Source organism: Cebidichthys violaceus, unplaced genomic scaffold (genome assembly GCF_023349555.1).
Source record: "Cebidichthys violaceus isolate CVI_PGR_0920_01 unplaced genomic scaffold, fCebVio1.0.p SCAF_43, whole genome shotgun sequence".
Lineage (NCBI taxonomy): Eukaryota > Metazoa > Chordata > Actinopteri > Perciformes > Stichaeidae > Cebidichthys > Cebidichthys violaceus.
In genome coordinates, this window is record NW_027176628.1 from 683166 (window position 1) to 700821 (window position 17656).

Consider the following 17656-nt stretch of genomic DNA (forward strand, 5'->3'; position numbering starts at 1 on the left):
GTCATTGGGTGTGACACTTTCAAAATATGCTAAACAAACAATCAATCACTCACAGAACAACACATGTGTGGGTGTGCACTGGTGGAGCATGCCTATGGCAGTAATCACTAGGACATTTTGTATTTATTATTAATAATTAAAAACTTTCCACTCATGACATGAGAATGTGACAATGTGCATTTTGGCATCAACTCAATCTGGAGGAGGAAATGAAAGAACAACAACTTGAAATATTATTACTTATTGTATAACTGGAAATATACAAAGTATGACATTGTGACACAGTCAAGTACAACCATCCAAATAGTCAAAATGATTTGCAACAGACATAAATACATAATAATATAACTTTTAAAACTTATAATTAAAACTTATAATTAAAACTTTTACTTCTTCATTTCATTCACACCTTTAATACAAAACTGTTATGAAATTTGAATTTATTTACTGGCTATTTTAAAAAGCTTTTAATATTTAAAACTACGCCTGTTCCTGAGTGATCAAAACTTTTGCAACTAGGAAATACTTCCAGACGCTGGTGTTGTTTTCATCTTGTGAGTCTGTGTAATGGACTTTGCTTTTGTGTCGTGTCTTTCCAGTCTGACGACCACTCAAAGGGCTTTAACACTACATGTCAACATTCACCCATTCACACACATCCACACACTGATGGCTGAGAATACCATCAGGACTCAACTATTTCACATTCACATACATGCACACTCCAACGGAACATTCTGTGAGGCATCAAAGCGACATGTGGTCCTGGAGACACCTGCTGTAATGTAACTACCACACGGGAGGTTTGGAGTATTCTTTGTCCACCAGATGTTTATATTCTGTCTGTGGACAGATGTTGTCAACACGAGTACGTGACTTTAAAGATGAAGATTTGAGAGATTTAAAAAAAAATTAAGATCCTATAGATATATACCATCCTCACAAAATGGCGTAAACATACAAATTATACATGTAAAAGAGAGTAAAGGAACCATCACCCTCCCCCCCCCCCCCATTCATAGTGACCTAAAGGGTCGATAATGCCTATAAGTATACTAAGTAATGCTAACACATGTTATTGCCATTTGTGAGATTGAAACTCACCAAGAGATACATTCAAAAAAGATAAGTTTTGCCTGATTCAGCTTGTTCCTCATTGAATAACCCAGAAGTGTCCAAAGAGAGTCCCTCTGCCAGAGTTTGGTCATGATGGAGACCAGGTCAGGTGCAGTTTAGGTGTAGTTTGTGCTACCAATCGGAGGGTTTCTCCTTAGACCAGGAGATACATTTCAAAATCCTTTCAATCACAGGCCCATTGTAAATATCAATTAAACAGCTGTTTAATGCTGTCATTCATATAAGTGTTACTTTGTTTAAGGAACAGGATGTGTGCAGCATTATTAGCATGACATTAACCTATCACACAACTTCAATACATTCAGGTCTTACAAAATATGAAATCACAACTGTCTTTTGGTGAAATAAGACAACCAACTGGAGTGTATGATCTGTTTCCTCAGAAAGGCATTGATCAGTAAGTCTAAAGTGTTTACTGGGTAAAACAGAAAATGCCCAAGAAGACAAGATTTGTTTTTATTTTACTTAAATAAAAACATTAGAGTTGGGAAACCTCTTCTAAAAGGAAGACCAGACCAAGACAACAAACAACGACAATGAGCTTCATCGTTTACCATAGAACTTGAGTCTTGAATTCATCCAGATTTTCAAATTCTTTCATTTAAATGATTTCACAAGCTGAAAACATGAAGGCCTTCTGTTTCATCCCTGTTCTTATATAAGGGTGTTGGAGAAAAATAACTTTTAGAATGATATGTTCTTATTGTTTAGCATACAAGGCTCCGTGAAGTCTGTGACTCCTGTGTGAACTCTCTTCACACTTGGTATCTCAGATGTTCCTCGTTTAGCAGTCACTGTGACCTTCTGTAAGGGGCGACTTTTGCTTGTGATGAAGGGGAGAAGAACGAGTTCAAGACATGCCACGTAGCTTTATGCAAATGATTCTATGCAAACGCACTTTTGTGTTATCCGAAGTATAAATATCAGAGACTCAGAGACAGACCTCTGAGCAGCCTTCATACATGACTTGTATGTGTTTCAACTCTGTCTACTTCTTGCAAGAATAAATGTCCTGTGATAATGACTTTTACATCGGCTTCAAGTGAATTTCTCTAACAAAGGGACACACTGCAGAGGAATGTAAAAAAGGGTCATTTGCTCTTCAATACAATCTGATTTATTTTTGCAACCAGAGGAGTCGCCCCCTGATGGACATCAGAAAGAATGCAGGTCCTCTTGAATCTTAACCCTACTTTTAGGCCTCTGCTCAAAAATTGCATACCCATACTAGAAAGAGTATATCTCTACAACCACAAGGTCTATCTGAATAATATTGGTGTTATAATAAAGGGAACACTTGTGAGATCTGATCAGATGTGTAAATAACAGTATATATGTTACTGGTTAAGAGTAAATAAATATGGCACACAGCACAAATTGAAAATGTTCAGGTTCGCCTAAACAAAAAGCACTTTCAGGATTATTATTTCTTTGGAATGATGTAGCTGAAGATTGAAAGCTCTCCCAAATCATATCACAATATGTGAACAGTCTCTCTGCAAAGTTTGACCTTGATAAAGTGAAGCACAACAAAATTAGAGAGGTTTTAGTACAGAGAGTTCCAACGAGGTCTCCAAAATGGTCATTTTGGCACAATGTGTACCATTTTAATTTTCTCATGTACCAAACTATATATTTCAATTGTATATCATTAATGGTGTTCAATACATCCAAATACAGCAGTTTTGGCTTTTTATTGAAGGCCAGAATCCTCTCTGAACCCTCCCTGTGTCTTTGTACCTAGTCACATTTTTAACGATTTCAGCCCTATCTCAGCAACCCATTGGTCGATTTCAGTGATTGACACCTCTTTTGACGCATTAGAGCCAATAGAATTGAGCTACAGCACGAGGGGCAAGATTGTCAGCACTGTTAGCCAATCAGAATCAGCAGAGTGCCGTTCTGTGATGCGTACTAGCTGTGAGTCCCGAACATTCCATCCCATCTTTTATTCTCCTCTAATCACCTAGGGACGCCCGGGAGTCATTTAAATGTAACACAGGACGTAGCTGTAACGTATCCGGTGAAAAAATTACCGCCAAAATGATTTTATCACTGAGAAACGGCTACGGTAACAGAAATTTTACAACAATCGTTTGATGAAGCGGTGTGCGTTGCTGGTGTTTGTTGGCTCATATCTCGGTGATCCTTTGTTGTAGCTTTATTTGATGTATATGTCCAGAATCCGTAGACTGTCTGCTTTCTTTTGAGGTAACGTGTGTGCGTATTACATAAAATACCACAGCGGTAGAGCCAGAAATGTGGCGAGTGGGTTGCCTAGGTGGCGCTATACGGATTTTGATATTTGGTAATATCTTTCGTTAGCTTTTGAGTTCTGTTTGGAGCATGTAAAAACGGCTTACATATTCTTGTAGCCCAGGCAGTGCTGTTTAATCTGAAGTATAACATCATTATATTTGTTCTTGATAAGTGCATTCTTATTCACTCTGTACGCTAAACTTTCTCCACAGACCAAGAGCCCTCAAGACACTTCGGTATTGACTCCACTTTTCAGACCCAGAGGTTGTCCCTGCTTCCGTGTCATGAGTAAGTATATATCGACTAAAGACTGAGAAGGACAATGCCTCTTGAATCTTTTCTTTTTTTACTGTTGGTAAATCTGGAGAGTTTCATGCTGATTCAAGCTGCAGAAATACTCCAATGTCTGAATGTTTAAATTAAATTACTTTTACTTCCGGAAACAGGATCGCCCGACAGATCACTTTTGGAAAATCACAATACTCATCATCCAGAAGTCATTTGTAGGATTTAATGTAAATGTAATAGTTGTGTTAAATAAATGAGGGAAACCTTTCTCTATATGTATCACTATTCTTTAATCTTTGATCAGAGGGCACTGCTCATACTCCTTGATGAGTAAAATACATGTTTCTTTAATGTTTACTTTGACTGTTTATGTCAGCACATTGCTGTTGAGACTAAAGATGAAGATGATCTGCTTCCTGTTAATCTCATGGTGCAAAGAAGGAAGGGCTGAGTGAATGTTTCCCGTAACCAGAATACATTCCACAGACTGAGTTGATGACTAACCCAACACCACATGCTGGATTCTACCGAGCAGCAGTCCTGTCCATGAGAACCATAATACATATCATCATTTTTCAAAGTCCTAATCAGAAGTCAAACTATGATTACAATTCAATTAAAAGAGTTCTGTTAAGATTGAGTTTTGAGTCTTCAACGGCAGCCGAGTCGCCATGAAAAACAGTTGGTGTTTTATGTTTCTGAAAACCCACGGATACGTTGAATGTGGACATTTTAGCATTTTGTCTGTGCAAGTGACAGAGTATATCTCTTGAGACCGTTATTGAAAATGATATGGTCTAATGACGACTATATCAAACAAGAAAGTCCATTAAGGGGAGACAAGAGGTGTGCTGGATGGGTCGGACCAACACAAGACTTTCATCCAGCTGTTCGTGTCCTGTGTGGAAACAAATGCAAGAGTTGACTTTACACTTATGTAATGTTACATAAGAACGTCCCCTAAGGGCAGTTGTTTAATTTATGTAAGTTGTGTTGTTACAGTTGTTACATTCTGTTGTCACATTATTATTTAACGCAAACCTCTTTTTGAAGATCTTTTTTCATACCTTAACCAATTAGTTTTGTTGCCTAAAGCTAAGTTGGGTTATTGTGTTGCAGGACGCTCTACAACATCTGAAGTTGGGTTATTGTGTTGCAGGACGCTCTACAACATCTTAAGTTGGGTTATTGTGTTGCAGGACACTCTACAACATCTGAAGTTGGGTTATTGTGTTGCAGGACACTCTACAACATCTTAAGTTGGGTTATTGTGTTGCAGGACACTCTACAACATCTTAAGTTGGGTTATTGTGTTGCAGGACGCTCTACAACATCTTAAGTTGGGTTTTTGTGTTGCAGGACGCTCTACAACATCTTAAGTTGGGTTATTGTGTTGCAGGACGCTCTACAACATCTTAAGTTGGGTTATTGTGTTGCAGGACACTCTACAACAGCGTGGTGTTAAGTTGGGTTATTGCCATGGGGATAAACTACTTTTTAACTCGGTTGGTTCTGATCTTACGTTACTGTGAATGAGAACCAATGGAATCATTGAAGCTGCGCTGTTTGATTGTTCTTACATTCCTATTTTTTTATTTGTTATTGTTGCTTGACTTCAGTACAGGCTGAGTGCCAAGAGAAGGTTTAAGCCACAACCCTCTCCACATGATGCTTGCTGCTTTTATGTGATGCAGTAGACGTTCATACTCTGTTTGGAGAGAGTTACTCTTACATTTGTAGTACAGAATAACCTGTATTTTTTTTAAATTACTTTAACTGTGTACATAAAACAACGAATGCAACATTTTCAAAAGGAACTAAATCACTTTATTTCACATAGTACCACATTCTTTTTCCTTTTTTCTTTTCACACCTCGACAACTTCTCTCTGCTGCACTTTGCAACAGCTGGCACTGATTCTCCATCCTTTCAGTGCTAAACATACTGAATGCATTGCTTACCATCATGACATTTGATGTGCCAGTAGCACACAACGTACGCAACTTACACATAGAAAGTACACAAGGGGCGGTAGCCGGGATTTGCCTATCCGGGGAGTTGTTAAGTATGTTGCTAAATGCCAATGTAGTTTTTCTTCATTGTTTGGATGCATTGATTGAAACTATTGGTGGCACAAACATTAAAACTTTATGAAGCTGTAAATGCATGTTTAGAATTGTGTTGTGTTCTCTTCATACAATCCAAAAGAAAAGAAAAATACTTCTTTTTAAACACCTTGAAATATTACTTTTAGTAATGTTAAGAAATATTTTAGTGACACAATATAAAAACTTGCTGATGAAGGATCTCATTGAATGATTGTTCTCGGCTGTTTGTGCATTAGTGCAATGACTTGCTCCTTGAACCTGTTTATTATCAGGTGAAGGTGAACACGCCATATTTACATTCTTTTACCTCCGAGGTTTGAAACACACATTTAGTGTAAATGTCAAATTGATTAAAGATATAAAAAAGAAAGAAAGACAGTAGGGGACTCACAGGTGTTTTTTAGTGTCACTTTAGTATAAAATTATTTACAATTATTTGTGTTGTGAATATGAATGTGTTAAAAAATAGTTTACTAGTCAAATGTGTGAAGAATAACCTTTTTCTTATTGTTCTCCCTGTCTTTTCTGAGACATTCTGAGCTCATCGATGTAAAATGAATTGGTCATATGAATATAAATAATCAAACTTAAGTGACTCATATATATAAATGAAACTAAGTGAGGGAACTTCCCACATCCTTCAAAGCTCAATAAATCTGCAGGTGAAAAGAAGCGTGAAATGCGATCTTGCATCACTTCATTGTTTGTTTAAAGAACATAGGCGAGGTTAGCGGTCAACAACACACTGTTACAGGAAACTAAACCACCTGAGTTATTATTTTTAACTTCTGCCAAAGGCACATCTCCAACAGTACATCTTTAATTCACTGCGTCATTCATACTACCACATATTTGTAGATTATTTCTACCTTGAGAGAGTTGCTGAATAACAATTGTTTCGTACGCTAAACACAGCTACCTTATTATACTCAGAAATGTTTTTTACAGTTAAACTAATTACATTATTTATTAAAAAAAATGATGAGTGAATAAAATAAGACGTCGTTGCCCAATGTTGACACGACATTAGCAACACGTCCTGAGTCTCTTGACTCCAGAGAAGTGAGCATGAACATGAATCATTCTTTCACTCTAAGTAAATAAAGGACCCAAATTTCACAAACCACATGTCTTCCATACATTCTGACAATAAAATTGTATTTTTCAGACACAAGAAAGAAAATGAACTTTGTTTGAGACCTTTACTCTGGTAAACAAAGAGGACGGCACATGTGTGTTCAGCCTGTCATATTACATGTACACAGAAACATTAAGGATTAAAGATGAAACAAAAAACACACATATTTATTTATTTATTCATGATGACCTCAGGTGACTGCTAGCAGATGACCTCATCCATAATCACGTGTTGCATCCTGGTGTGAAAGACGCAGAGAGGGTCAAAAGACATGACAGTTCAAAACTACACACTAAAATGATTGACGAGATATGCTTCAGAGAAAATCGTGTAAGAATCCTTTGATCTTTTCATTTTGTTATTTTTAGAATGTTGTTATCCAGAATGTGAGAGCAGTCTTTGTACCATTTCTGGTCTCACTCTACTTATATCCAGACAATCACATGTTTCGCTTTCTCACAGTTTTCAATGCACCAAAACGACACTTGATCACCGATTAAGCCCATCGGACTCAGTGGTGTGTGTGTGCGGCAACCTCTAGTTCTAAAGTGTCTTGAAGCTGCAGTCTCTCTAGTGTCCACCAGGGGGCGACTCCTCTGGTTGTATAGAGGTCTAGTCTAAAATGACTCTACTTCTCTCTTGATTTATTCCCTCAGTAAACATTGTAAACATGAGTTTATGGTCTCAATCTCTAGTTTACAGTCTTCTTCAATACAGCATGATGTTCATTTAGTACATTATGCTCCATTTAGAGTCAAACAGACCATGAAGCAGGGGATGCTTTAGGGGCGGGGCTACACGCTGATTGACAGGTCTCTACCAGAGACGTATACGGCGTCTCTACGTCACTCCTCCTCAGTCCAGATATGGTCACTTACAAAATGGCGAAATCTGAGATTCAAGACCACAGTCCATAAACCAATGAGAGACGTAACAATGACTACGTCCACTTCTTATAAGCAGTCTGTGGTGTAGATGGTTTTGATGTGAGTTACACAGAGTTGGAGATATCGGCTGCAGAGATGTCGGCCTTCTTTCCAATATCATGGGAATAGAGGACACACAGCTTACATTTGGAAAACTCAACAGCAAAGTCTCTGTGCAGAAATCATGACCCGGTTACTCGAGATATTCCACAGTTCTTGTTGTGAGCAGAGTGTCATGTTGTTCCTTTATAATGGAGAGAAGGTAGACATCTCCACGGACAATTTCTACAACCCTGGGCAACTCACACCAAAACAATCTAGATTGATAAATAGCACACAGGTAAGAGGACAAATGTGTGTTTTTGATTTTTGGGGTTAATTGTCTCTTTGGCACTAAAAGCTTAAATGCTGCTGAGAGAAAGACAGAAGACAAACGCTTTGATTGCACAACATCATTCGTCTGTGGTGAGAAGTAGAACATCTGGTTGTTTGGGTTGTTACGGGAGATAATTATTGTATTGTTGTACCATTTTCATGCAACTTGGCACCGTTGCAGGCGTTGACAGTAAAACACGTTGTGAAACCAGTTTTGCAGTCTATTCACATCGCATACATTCCATGAAACTTGAAAGGACTGCCATCATCCGGTCAGCCTACTAGAGCGTATATATAATGATGCTGCAGGTGGATGTGAGTGGCAGAGAACCTCCAGACACAGTGAGTTGAGGGCATCATGGCTTCCACATCAGTGCTCCTGCTTCAGCTGCTCCTGGTCCCACTGGTGTCTGCATCTCATCACTTTGGGGGATCCGTGACCTTCACCGCCAAAGGAAGAAACCCTGATGGATCATTTCAGGTGAGAGATGCAACTTTATATATATGATGAGCAACGTGCATTACAGATGATGTGTGAATATGTTTCCCCTGGGATTTGTCATATTCTGGGAGCGCTTATTTAATCTCTTTATTATAAATGCTGTTGTTATTTTAAATGGGTTTGAATACTCTGTTTAGAGAATATAAAAAGGTTTTGATATTAACTATATACATTTTTGTATATCTTGATCTTGTAAAGCATGTTGAGTACATCTAAAATATTTACATAAAATGTATTATTATTACTTATTATTATTATTTTGTCAGGACTATCTTCCTTTCTTAACAGTTAAATTCCCTCTAATGTTTTACAGCTCCTCAAGGGGGCCGGAAAAAACTTTATCAACATATTAACTATATTAAATTTATAGCAACTTCGCATCCACAGTTTATTTAAATTCAGAGTATGAATTTAATGTGTGATGGATGTAAATTAATATGGGTTGCATATGTTCTTGTGTTTTGCCTTTTCACTCCAAAAAACACAGTTTCTCATAATCAAGGAAAACTAGGTTCAGGTGAACACGCTAAATTATTTAACATTGTAAAAACAGAGTCCTGTTTATGATTAATATATGATCTATAACTTGTTCAGGTAAAAAAAGAATAATGTGGAATTCCCCCGTGGCTGAAAGGGATGAACTTTAACCTTTAAAAAATAATTATTTCACCAAGAGAAGAAGAAAAAATCATAAAAGCTTGATGAGAACAATGATGTTCTTAATCTCAACGTGAACATACCATCATTATTGTTGTCATTATGGTTTCCATTCACGTTTTCTTTACTCATCTCAAGATCCAAGGACATATTTAATAATATTGTTCTTTATGACTTTAAATAAAAACCTAAGATATGAACTTTAACTACATTTGTTGATTTGTTGAAAGGATTATTACAGATGAACACCCTTCTTTAGATGGATGTCACTATAGAGTAAAATAACTGGTGTGTTTAATTCATTAGAATGTCTTTAGCTTCAGTAGAGCAACCGTCTTTAACTCGAGGATCTTTTTCCACAGGTGGAAATTCGCAACAGGGCGACCTTTGATGGGTGTCAGTACCGCCACTCCTGGAGTTGTTTCCAAGGCCAATGTGGCTTTATCTCCAGCAGTGTGAGGGGTGCGATTGACAACAGCACCAATGCACCACAATTCAACAGCCAATGGTGTGAAACTGAAACAGTCACCACAAGAAACATCCCGAGTGACAAACCTTTTCAATTAAAGTGAGTTTTATTCTTCTTCCTTTGAATCCTATCAATGCTGAGTATCGTATTTGTTGTGCTCGTCATAAAGAGCAGCCAGTGTTCGGTGCAGTATTTCAAGAGTGTCTTTTGATTGATGCACATACCAGGGCTGCTAGCTGCTGTTGGATCCCAACGCGTAACTGGGTAGCTCAATGGAGATTACGGACTTCACTGGATTTGGGATCAAGATCTGACACTGGAAAACCAAACAGATCCCCAGACGTTGCCATTCTACCTTTCCTCAGGTAAGTCCTCTGCAGTTAGCATGAAACAGCTAGGCTAAGCTACAATCCGTCTGTTAGAGAAACTGTGGAAAATGTCCTTCTTCACCGCCTCCCAGTGGTACAAAAACAAAGAGACACCGTGGCAGTCCTCACATACTGACCTTTAGGGGCTGAAAGCCAAACATGGTCTGCAATCTGTGTCCTACAGTCTGTCTACCAACACAACCATATGTCATCACAATCATTTGGATAATAGTGTAATCGCAAAAAATGACTTTAATTCAATGATTTCTGCCAATTATAAGAGGGTTCACTTACTTTAACATATGTATGACATTCCAGCCAAAATAAATAATCAAATTGTATTCTTCTATTTTAATTATGAATTACAGTAAAATTACAAATATCATAATGTGTGATTCTGTATGTAAAATGTTATGAACTGTACTACACCTCAGCCAGCATGTCACTGGTTTGGTTTTACTTCTTGTATTTGTGTAGCGATCCAGCTGATTGTTGGCCTAGAAGACTGTTACTGACTCATGTTCATGTGTCCACTCAAGAGTTCCACAGAACTGCCCACGGACATACAAGCTGATGTCCTTTGATGCTGATAGAGACAGAGTTCGATGCAGATATGGAAATATCCCAAATGTAGAGTGTGGCTCGTGTGAACAACCTTCAGGCTTCACCTTAGATCAGGTTAGTTGAAAAGTCAATTTCCTAATACGTTGTTCAATACTTCACTGATGATGCTTTGCCTCACTTAACTTCAAAATGTTCACATCGTTAGGACTCTTGCACATTACACTACCGACGATCCACTGCTGACACCAAAGTTTATGGATTTGAGATGGTGGTGGAGGACTTCCCGCAAAGACCCATCACTCTGGGCTACACTGATGGATCCCGATCCTACAAGGCCCCACTGGTTAAGAGGCATAAGAGACAAGCCCCCGGAGGACCCGCAACAACTGCTGCAGCAGCAACGACGTCCACAGCAGCAAGGACGACCACAGCAGCAAGGACGTCCACAGCAGCAAGGACGTCCACAGCAGCAAGGACGTCCACAGCAGCAAGGACGTCCACAGCAGCAAGGACGACCACAGCAGCAAGGACGTCCACAGCAGCAAGGACGTCCACAGCAGCAAGGACGACCACAGCAGCAAGGACGACCACAGCAGCAAGGACGTCCACAGCAGCAAGGACGACCACAGCAGCAAGGACGTCCACAGCAGCAAGGACGTCCACAGCAGCAAGGACGACCACAGCAGCAAGGACGACCGTAGCACCAACAACCGCTGCAGCAGTACTAGCAGCCTTTCATGCCACCACACCACCACTCAGTCAACTACCTTTGCAGTTTTCCTTTCTTGGTGAGTTCTTTTTTATTGTGTGACAGCATTTTCATTGAGCCAATCCACAAAAAAAAAATAAAAATGTATTCATGTTGCAGCTCTGGTAACACTTTCATGAGATGTCACACGTAGCAGAAGTCATTATTTTGGAAATCTTAAAGTCAGGAGTCTCTGAGAACAGTTTGACCAGAAACTAGCTTTAGATTTGTAACACTTTATTTATTCACTAAACCATTGCCTGTGGATTTTGTTTCCCACACTATACAGGTTACAGTAAAAGTTACTTATTGCACTTTGGAACTTAAATGAATCTTGTATGTTTTAACTCCAGTGGACCCACCTGCTCCCTCGTGTCAGGAGGGACTCTACATACCAGGGTTTTGGTCCCCAACACCTTTAAACGGAGCCCGCCTCCAAACAGAGGTCAACAAAGAAGTGGAGATCAGAGTCAAAGCACAAGCGTCACTCTCAACGTGAGTGAGAGCCGACGTGACGGTGTTGTCTTGAGGCGCGTGAGATAACATCAGAGAGGAAAGAGTGAATCAATCTCTGGTTTCTTTGCTTTGTTATCACACAGAATACATGACATCATCATCAGCGGCCCACTGAACATCACCAAGCAAAGGGACACAAATGGAGAGTTCGTCATCAGGTGGACGCCTATCCAAGACAACGTGGGGGATTTTTTCCCGATCTGCTTTGCTGTTGAAGCGGTGACCGGGTAAGCTTTGGGTTCCTTATGAGACCATTTGTACGTGTGTGTGTGTGTGTGTGTGTGTGTGTGTGTGTGTGTGTGAAGCCATGATTTGACTTTGTAACACATTTTTTTGCAGGTCTGCCACCACACAACATCACAGTCACAATCACCACGCCACCCCATCTCCACAGTGAGTGACATTTCTCTGTGTTTGGTGTTTTTCTCTGAAGCAACAAGAGATTCAAAGATTAGGAGACAAAACCAGCAGTAATATTTTGAACATGACATATGGGCCTGAAGAGTAACAGGCATTAAATCAGTGTTCACTGATGCTTCTCAGGTCTGGAGTCTATCAGTCCGAGATGAGGTGTGTTCTGGTAGAAGTTCGGAAGGAGCAAAGTGAGTATACTTTAATGTCAACATTTAGTTGTTTAAGTACAGCTGTAATGGTGTGTATTTTCACAAATACATCACACGCTAAATGCTAAGTTAAAGTGCCAAATATTGGCTGCATGGCTGACGTACATTAGAGTTTAAAAAGCTGCGAGACATGCACCTCTATGAAGTGCTGTGATTGGTAAACCTTCCTACCAGACAAAGTTCAGAGCCGTCATTGGATGCAAAAAGTTCTTGCTCTACACAACAATACCACGGTTCACTGTTCAAACACAGTGAACCCAAACCAGCAGGACTGTGAAGAAACTTCACTTTCTTTTTGATGGAAACACAACCTAAAGATGTCCTGTGGAGTTTCCTAGTATACAAACAAAAGCCGTCTTTACGTTCATTAAACACATTGTGTGTATCGTGGCCTTGGGTGCCTTTCCGTCCTCATGAAAAGTATTTTACATCCTGAACTGTTCCCATCAATGTTTCCCAGCTCACAGTCTTTGTTTGCTGGATGTCTTGTTGTCATTACTGCCCCCTGTAAATAAGTACACCATTGGTATATAATGTGTATTTTTGAACACTCTCTTCCTCCAGTTAATTCACACGTGATCTGCAGTGAGTCCACAATGAGAGTAGAGGTGGAGAAATCTTCAATGCATGGAATCCATGAGGATCATTTGCGGCTCAACGACGGCGCCAACACCGCCTGCAGGCTGCGCTCCAACAGCACTTACGTCTTCGCCGACATCCCCCTCAGCGGTTGTGGCACTGAGCTCGAGGTAACGCAGGCTTCTGTTACCGGCTGCTCTTCTCTCTCAGTCGTTGGTGTTGTCTTTATCTAGCGGTATCAGGACTGAATACATCACCTTTTTTCACTCTGCAGGAAGACGGGGATTACCTCAGGTTCAAGAATGAAATCACCACGTTTGACGACATATCCGACGTGATCACCAGGAAACACCTGCTGGAGGTGCAGTTCTACTGCCAGTACCCCAAACGTGGAAACGTGACACTGGCCTTCACAGCACACAGGCCCGTCGTCTCAGTGTGGGACAAGGGCTTCGGCAGGTTCACCTACCAGTTTGAGTTCTATACTAACGACCAATACCAAGAAATGGTTGATCCAACTTCATACCCGGTGGTGTATGAAATAAAGAGCAGGATCTACATGCAGATAGAGGCCACCTCCACCGTCAACAACACCGTGCTGTTTGTGGAGTCCTGCAGAGCTTCACCATATGACAACCAGAACTCCCAGAGGACCTACTCCATCATTGAGAACGGGTAGGCATGAGCACACCCCCTAGTGGCAATAGAGGGCGTAACAGAGTACTTGTAAAGATTAGTTCTTTGATTGTTGCTTTAGAGGCTCTTCTGTGTAATGTCACCCTGTCAGCATGTAGAAGTCAATGCTTCACTGACTTCATCTTTTGTATAACCTATAGTACTTGTATTATTGTGTGAATACCAATAGAACAGTACCTCTGCCCCTATAGCAGCATCCACTGTAAGGCATAGAGTAACAAAGGCAACTTGTCTCATCTTTTGGTTGTGTTTTGCTCTGACTAGGTGTGATGTGGACCCGACCGTTCAGATCCATTCCCCCTCCCACCCGACACAATTCAGGTTCAGCATGAAGGCCTTCAAGTTCATCGGCATGTATGATCAGGTAAAGAACGGAGCAGAGGACTGTTGATGTCTCTGGGAAATCTCTAAATGCTTCAACCAATAGGTCCACTTCATGATGTCCTTTCATTGATCTCACTAGTTGTACTAAGTGGTAACTAATGCACACTTGGTGGACAGGTGCAGTCATGTGAACTTTATTAGAGGCACAATGTTTCCGTCATGGATCTTCATCAGGTATAACACACAATGTGAAGCAACACATGTCTATACTGAAGCCACAGGTCGTAACAACCAATCAGAAAGGAGAAGCAAATCTCTGAGAACACCTGAGACACTTATCACATCAATAATTCATCAAAAACACAAAACGAACTTCAACGTAATAATGTCAGACTTTGTAGAATACAAAATAAAATAGACTTTTTTCAATGAAAGATTAGTTGATTAGTTTTATTTCAAGAAAAGCAATTTGTCAACAAAAACACGTAATCTTTTACATGTTTTGTGAAACTCAATCTGTTTCCATCTCACCTTTCATAGAACAACTTTGTATTTACTGTTAAATTCATTTTTGAATGTGGTTATTATGAACTTCATTGGTTGTTACAACCTGTGGCTTCACATTGTGAATCTGATGTCTAACGATCGTGACAGAAGAACTGCATCTCTAATAAACTCAGCGCTGACGACGTTTTAAGAAGTAAACTGGTACCACTGGACACGGATGGACTTGAGGACGAGGTGGACGTCACCGACTGTCTGGAGATGCAAAGTGGAGCGGAGGTTTTAACCGGATCTGAGCACAGCTCTGCTGTGGGTCCGTCTGCTGGTGTGATGACAGCGTGTTCTGTTTCATTCAGGTGTACATCAGCTGCACGGTCCTGATGTGTGAAGCAGGGAGACCCAACACCAGGGCCTCGCAGGGATGCGTCAGCTCCACAACGTCGGCCACTTCTCACCACCACCGCAGAAAGAGAGAGGCTGCCGTGGAGAGTGACAGGCACTTCGTTTCCCAGGGTCCCCTGCGCTTAAAGAGAGCAGCGGAGAGCAGCGAAAGCTCAGGTATGAAAACAGAGAACGTTCATTTGTTACCAGCACACTTCACCTGTTTGAGCCCCACTTTGGACCAGATCAAATGAAAACATGGTGCTTGTTGTTTCTGCAGCGCTCCACCTGAATCTGAACCTGGTGTTCATCGCCGGATGTCTTCTCGCAGCTGTTGGCGTGATCAGTGCAGTGGTCATGTACAAGGCCAGGATGTCAAAGGTCAAATACCAACCTTTGTCCACAGATGACCGTTAGGACAGCGTGCAGAACACCAGTTCTGAGTTCATTACATTTGACTACGTAAAGCTTTTGATTAGTTTTGCTGTCAGATATCGAGTGCTCGTGTATCTTCTGTGCCCATTTAAATGAATGAGCTTCATATTAAATCCTTTATACATGTCTACGGCTTCATAAGTGGAAATACTTCAGAGAGGAAAACTCTGTGCCCGTGCAAACAGGAAACCAGAACGTTTCAGTTCACTAATCCAATCATGTAGCTTCACAAATGCTTCTATTATTATGTATGACATGATTTAATTAATATGTGCCGCCCTAATCATAATCATTGTGTCAAATGTTATCATCACATGTCAAAAGCCCTTTAGGCTGGACCTTGTCATTCATGAAACATTTAATGGATCAATAAAAATATATAATCTCATGCATATGTTTTTGATTTAATTCATTTTTCTCTCTTATATACAAACACACTTCTCCTATTTCTTACTACAGAAATCTATCAAAAGTGGTGCATTAAGTCTGCAGCTGCAAACATGTAGCTCACTGATTAACGTCATCAACCTTCTAATGTTTTGTCTGATCAGCAGTCAAAACTCAAAAGATGTTCACTTCACTTTGTTTAAAAACAGAGAAAAGTGGAATAATTTGAGAATCTGGAACCAGAAAATGTTTTGACTTCAACAATGAAACGCTGATCAAAATACTGATTCATGTTCTGTGAAGCGACTCATTTCAAGAATCACAAAAGATATTTTTTGTGTTATAGATTTGGGTATTTCACTAGCCCCAAAAGATAAAATATGATAGATCGATAGATAGATGGATGGATGGATGGATGGATGGATGGAGAGGGAGGGATAGAAAAAAATGAAACACAATGTTCTGAACTTCTGGAAAGTTCTATGACATCCAGGATAAACACACTTTAATTTAAAAACGAGGCCTATTTGCAGGCCTCAGCTCGAATAAAGATAAGAAATACCTAATTAATTGTATAAAAAAAAAAAAAAAAAAAAAAAAAAAAAAATTATATATTTTTGAGATGAGAAAAATCATGGAACTATCAGAATACATGTTACTGGTTCACATAAGATAAGGATGGAACACAGCAGAACTTGGAAAACTCAAAAGCTCGATCTTGAAAAACAGCACTTTTAGGGTATTGTTTTTTGGAAAGTATGGGTATCCAAGACTTTTAATATGCTGGGCTCTTAGAACAACTGATATAGGCTCTATATACACAGCTATACATAGATACAGTGAAACATTTATGAAATATAGAGCATTTCAAATTAGAAAACTGATCAAATACTCCAAGATTTGAATAAAAAAGTATTTTTAAAATTCAAAAACACTCTATATCACTTCTATGTATCACTCATGATGTTCATTGAATCAATAGACCGAAGATTGGACCTTTTTTGAGTGTTTTAAGCTCTTTCTATGCCCTTTTTAGTTATTTAGTTTAAGGTCAAATCCTGCTTCGACTCTCTGTTCAGGGCTGTATCTCAGCCCCCCCTTCTCCGATTTTCACCATTGAGACATCCTTCGAACCGTAGGAGCCAATAGAATTGCCTGGAATTGAAAGCTAGATGATTGACAGCACTATTAGCCAATAAAGCTCAAAAAGGTCCAGCTCTGAAATCTGATTTGCTGAGCTTCCAACCCTCCCAAGAATCCGAGGAGTGTCGGAGAGACACGAATCGAACGGATTCACACGGAGCAGCAGCAGCTGGACAAACATGAAGTGGAAGTACGGAGATATTCCATTTTTTCGCTGAGATTCGACCAAAAGTAAGTACAATATTCGATGAAAGCTGTGTGACTTTTTGTGTTCGAAGCTGAATATCTCTGCGATGGTTTACCGGGGAGAGAAATGGAAACTATGTCCGTAATCTCCGTCAGGCGCTCGTGCTTTTTCATGCTGCATGTTCGTAGGTAGCACGTTGCTAACGGAGTGTAGCAGCCTTTTTCTCCGGTCTGTCCCAGTCATATCGAGTATGATTTATGATATTTTGTTATTTGTTTGCTTGGCTGATGGGAGATGTGTTTGTCTCATGTAGAAGTGACCTAGTTCATGTTGTTCCCAGGA

General features: G+C 39.8%; 1 protein-coding gene across 1 annotated transcript; it reads left to right on the plus strand.

Moving 5' to 3' along the window:
* Positions 1-8563: 8563 nt before the first annotated feature.
* LOC137886400 (uncharacterized) lies at positions 8564-15985 on the plus strand. Its single transcript, XM_068728859.1, has 14 exons — positions 8564-8712; positions 9753-9958; positions 10087-10224; positions 10767-10905; positions 10997-11579; positions 11893-12034; positions 12139-12282; positions 12395-12448; positions 12599-12657; positions 13243-13427; positions 13532-13932; positions 14218-14317; positions 15138-15339; positions 15443-15985. Exons 1-14 carry the CDS (start codon positions 8590-8592, stop codon positions 15577-15579), a joined length of 2613 nt encoding a protein of 870 aa, XP_068584960.1. The 5' UTR covers positions 8564-8589; the 3' UTR covers positions 15580-15985.
* The last annotated feature ends 1671 nt before the right edge of the window (positions 15986-17656 follow it).

Coding starts and splice junctions, on each gene's coding strand:
- LOC137886400 (XM_068728859.1), top strand. CDS start 8,590: ATGGCTTCCACATCAGTGCTCCTGCTTCAGCTGCTCCTGGTCCCACTG. Junction 13,933..14,217: donor TACTCCATCATTGAGAACGG/GTAGGCATGAGC, acceptor TGCTCTGACTAG/GTGTGATGTGGACCCGACCG. Junction 15,340..15,442: donor GGAGAGCAGCGAAAGCTCAG/GTATGAAAACAG, acceptor TTGTTTCTGCAG/CGCTCCACCTGAATCTGAAC.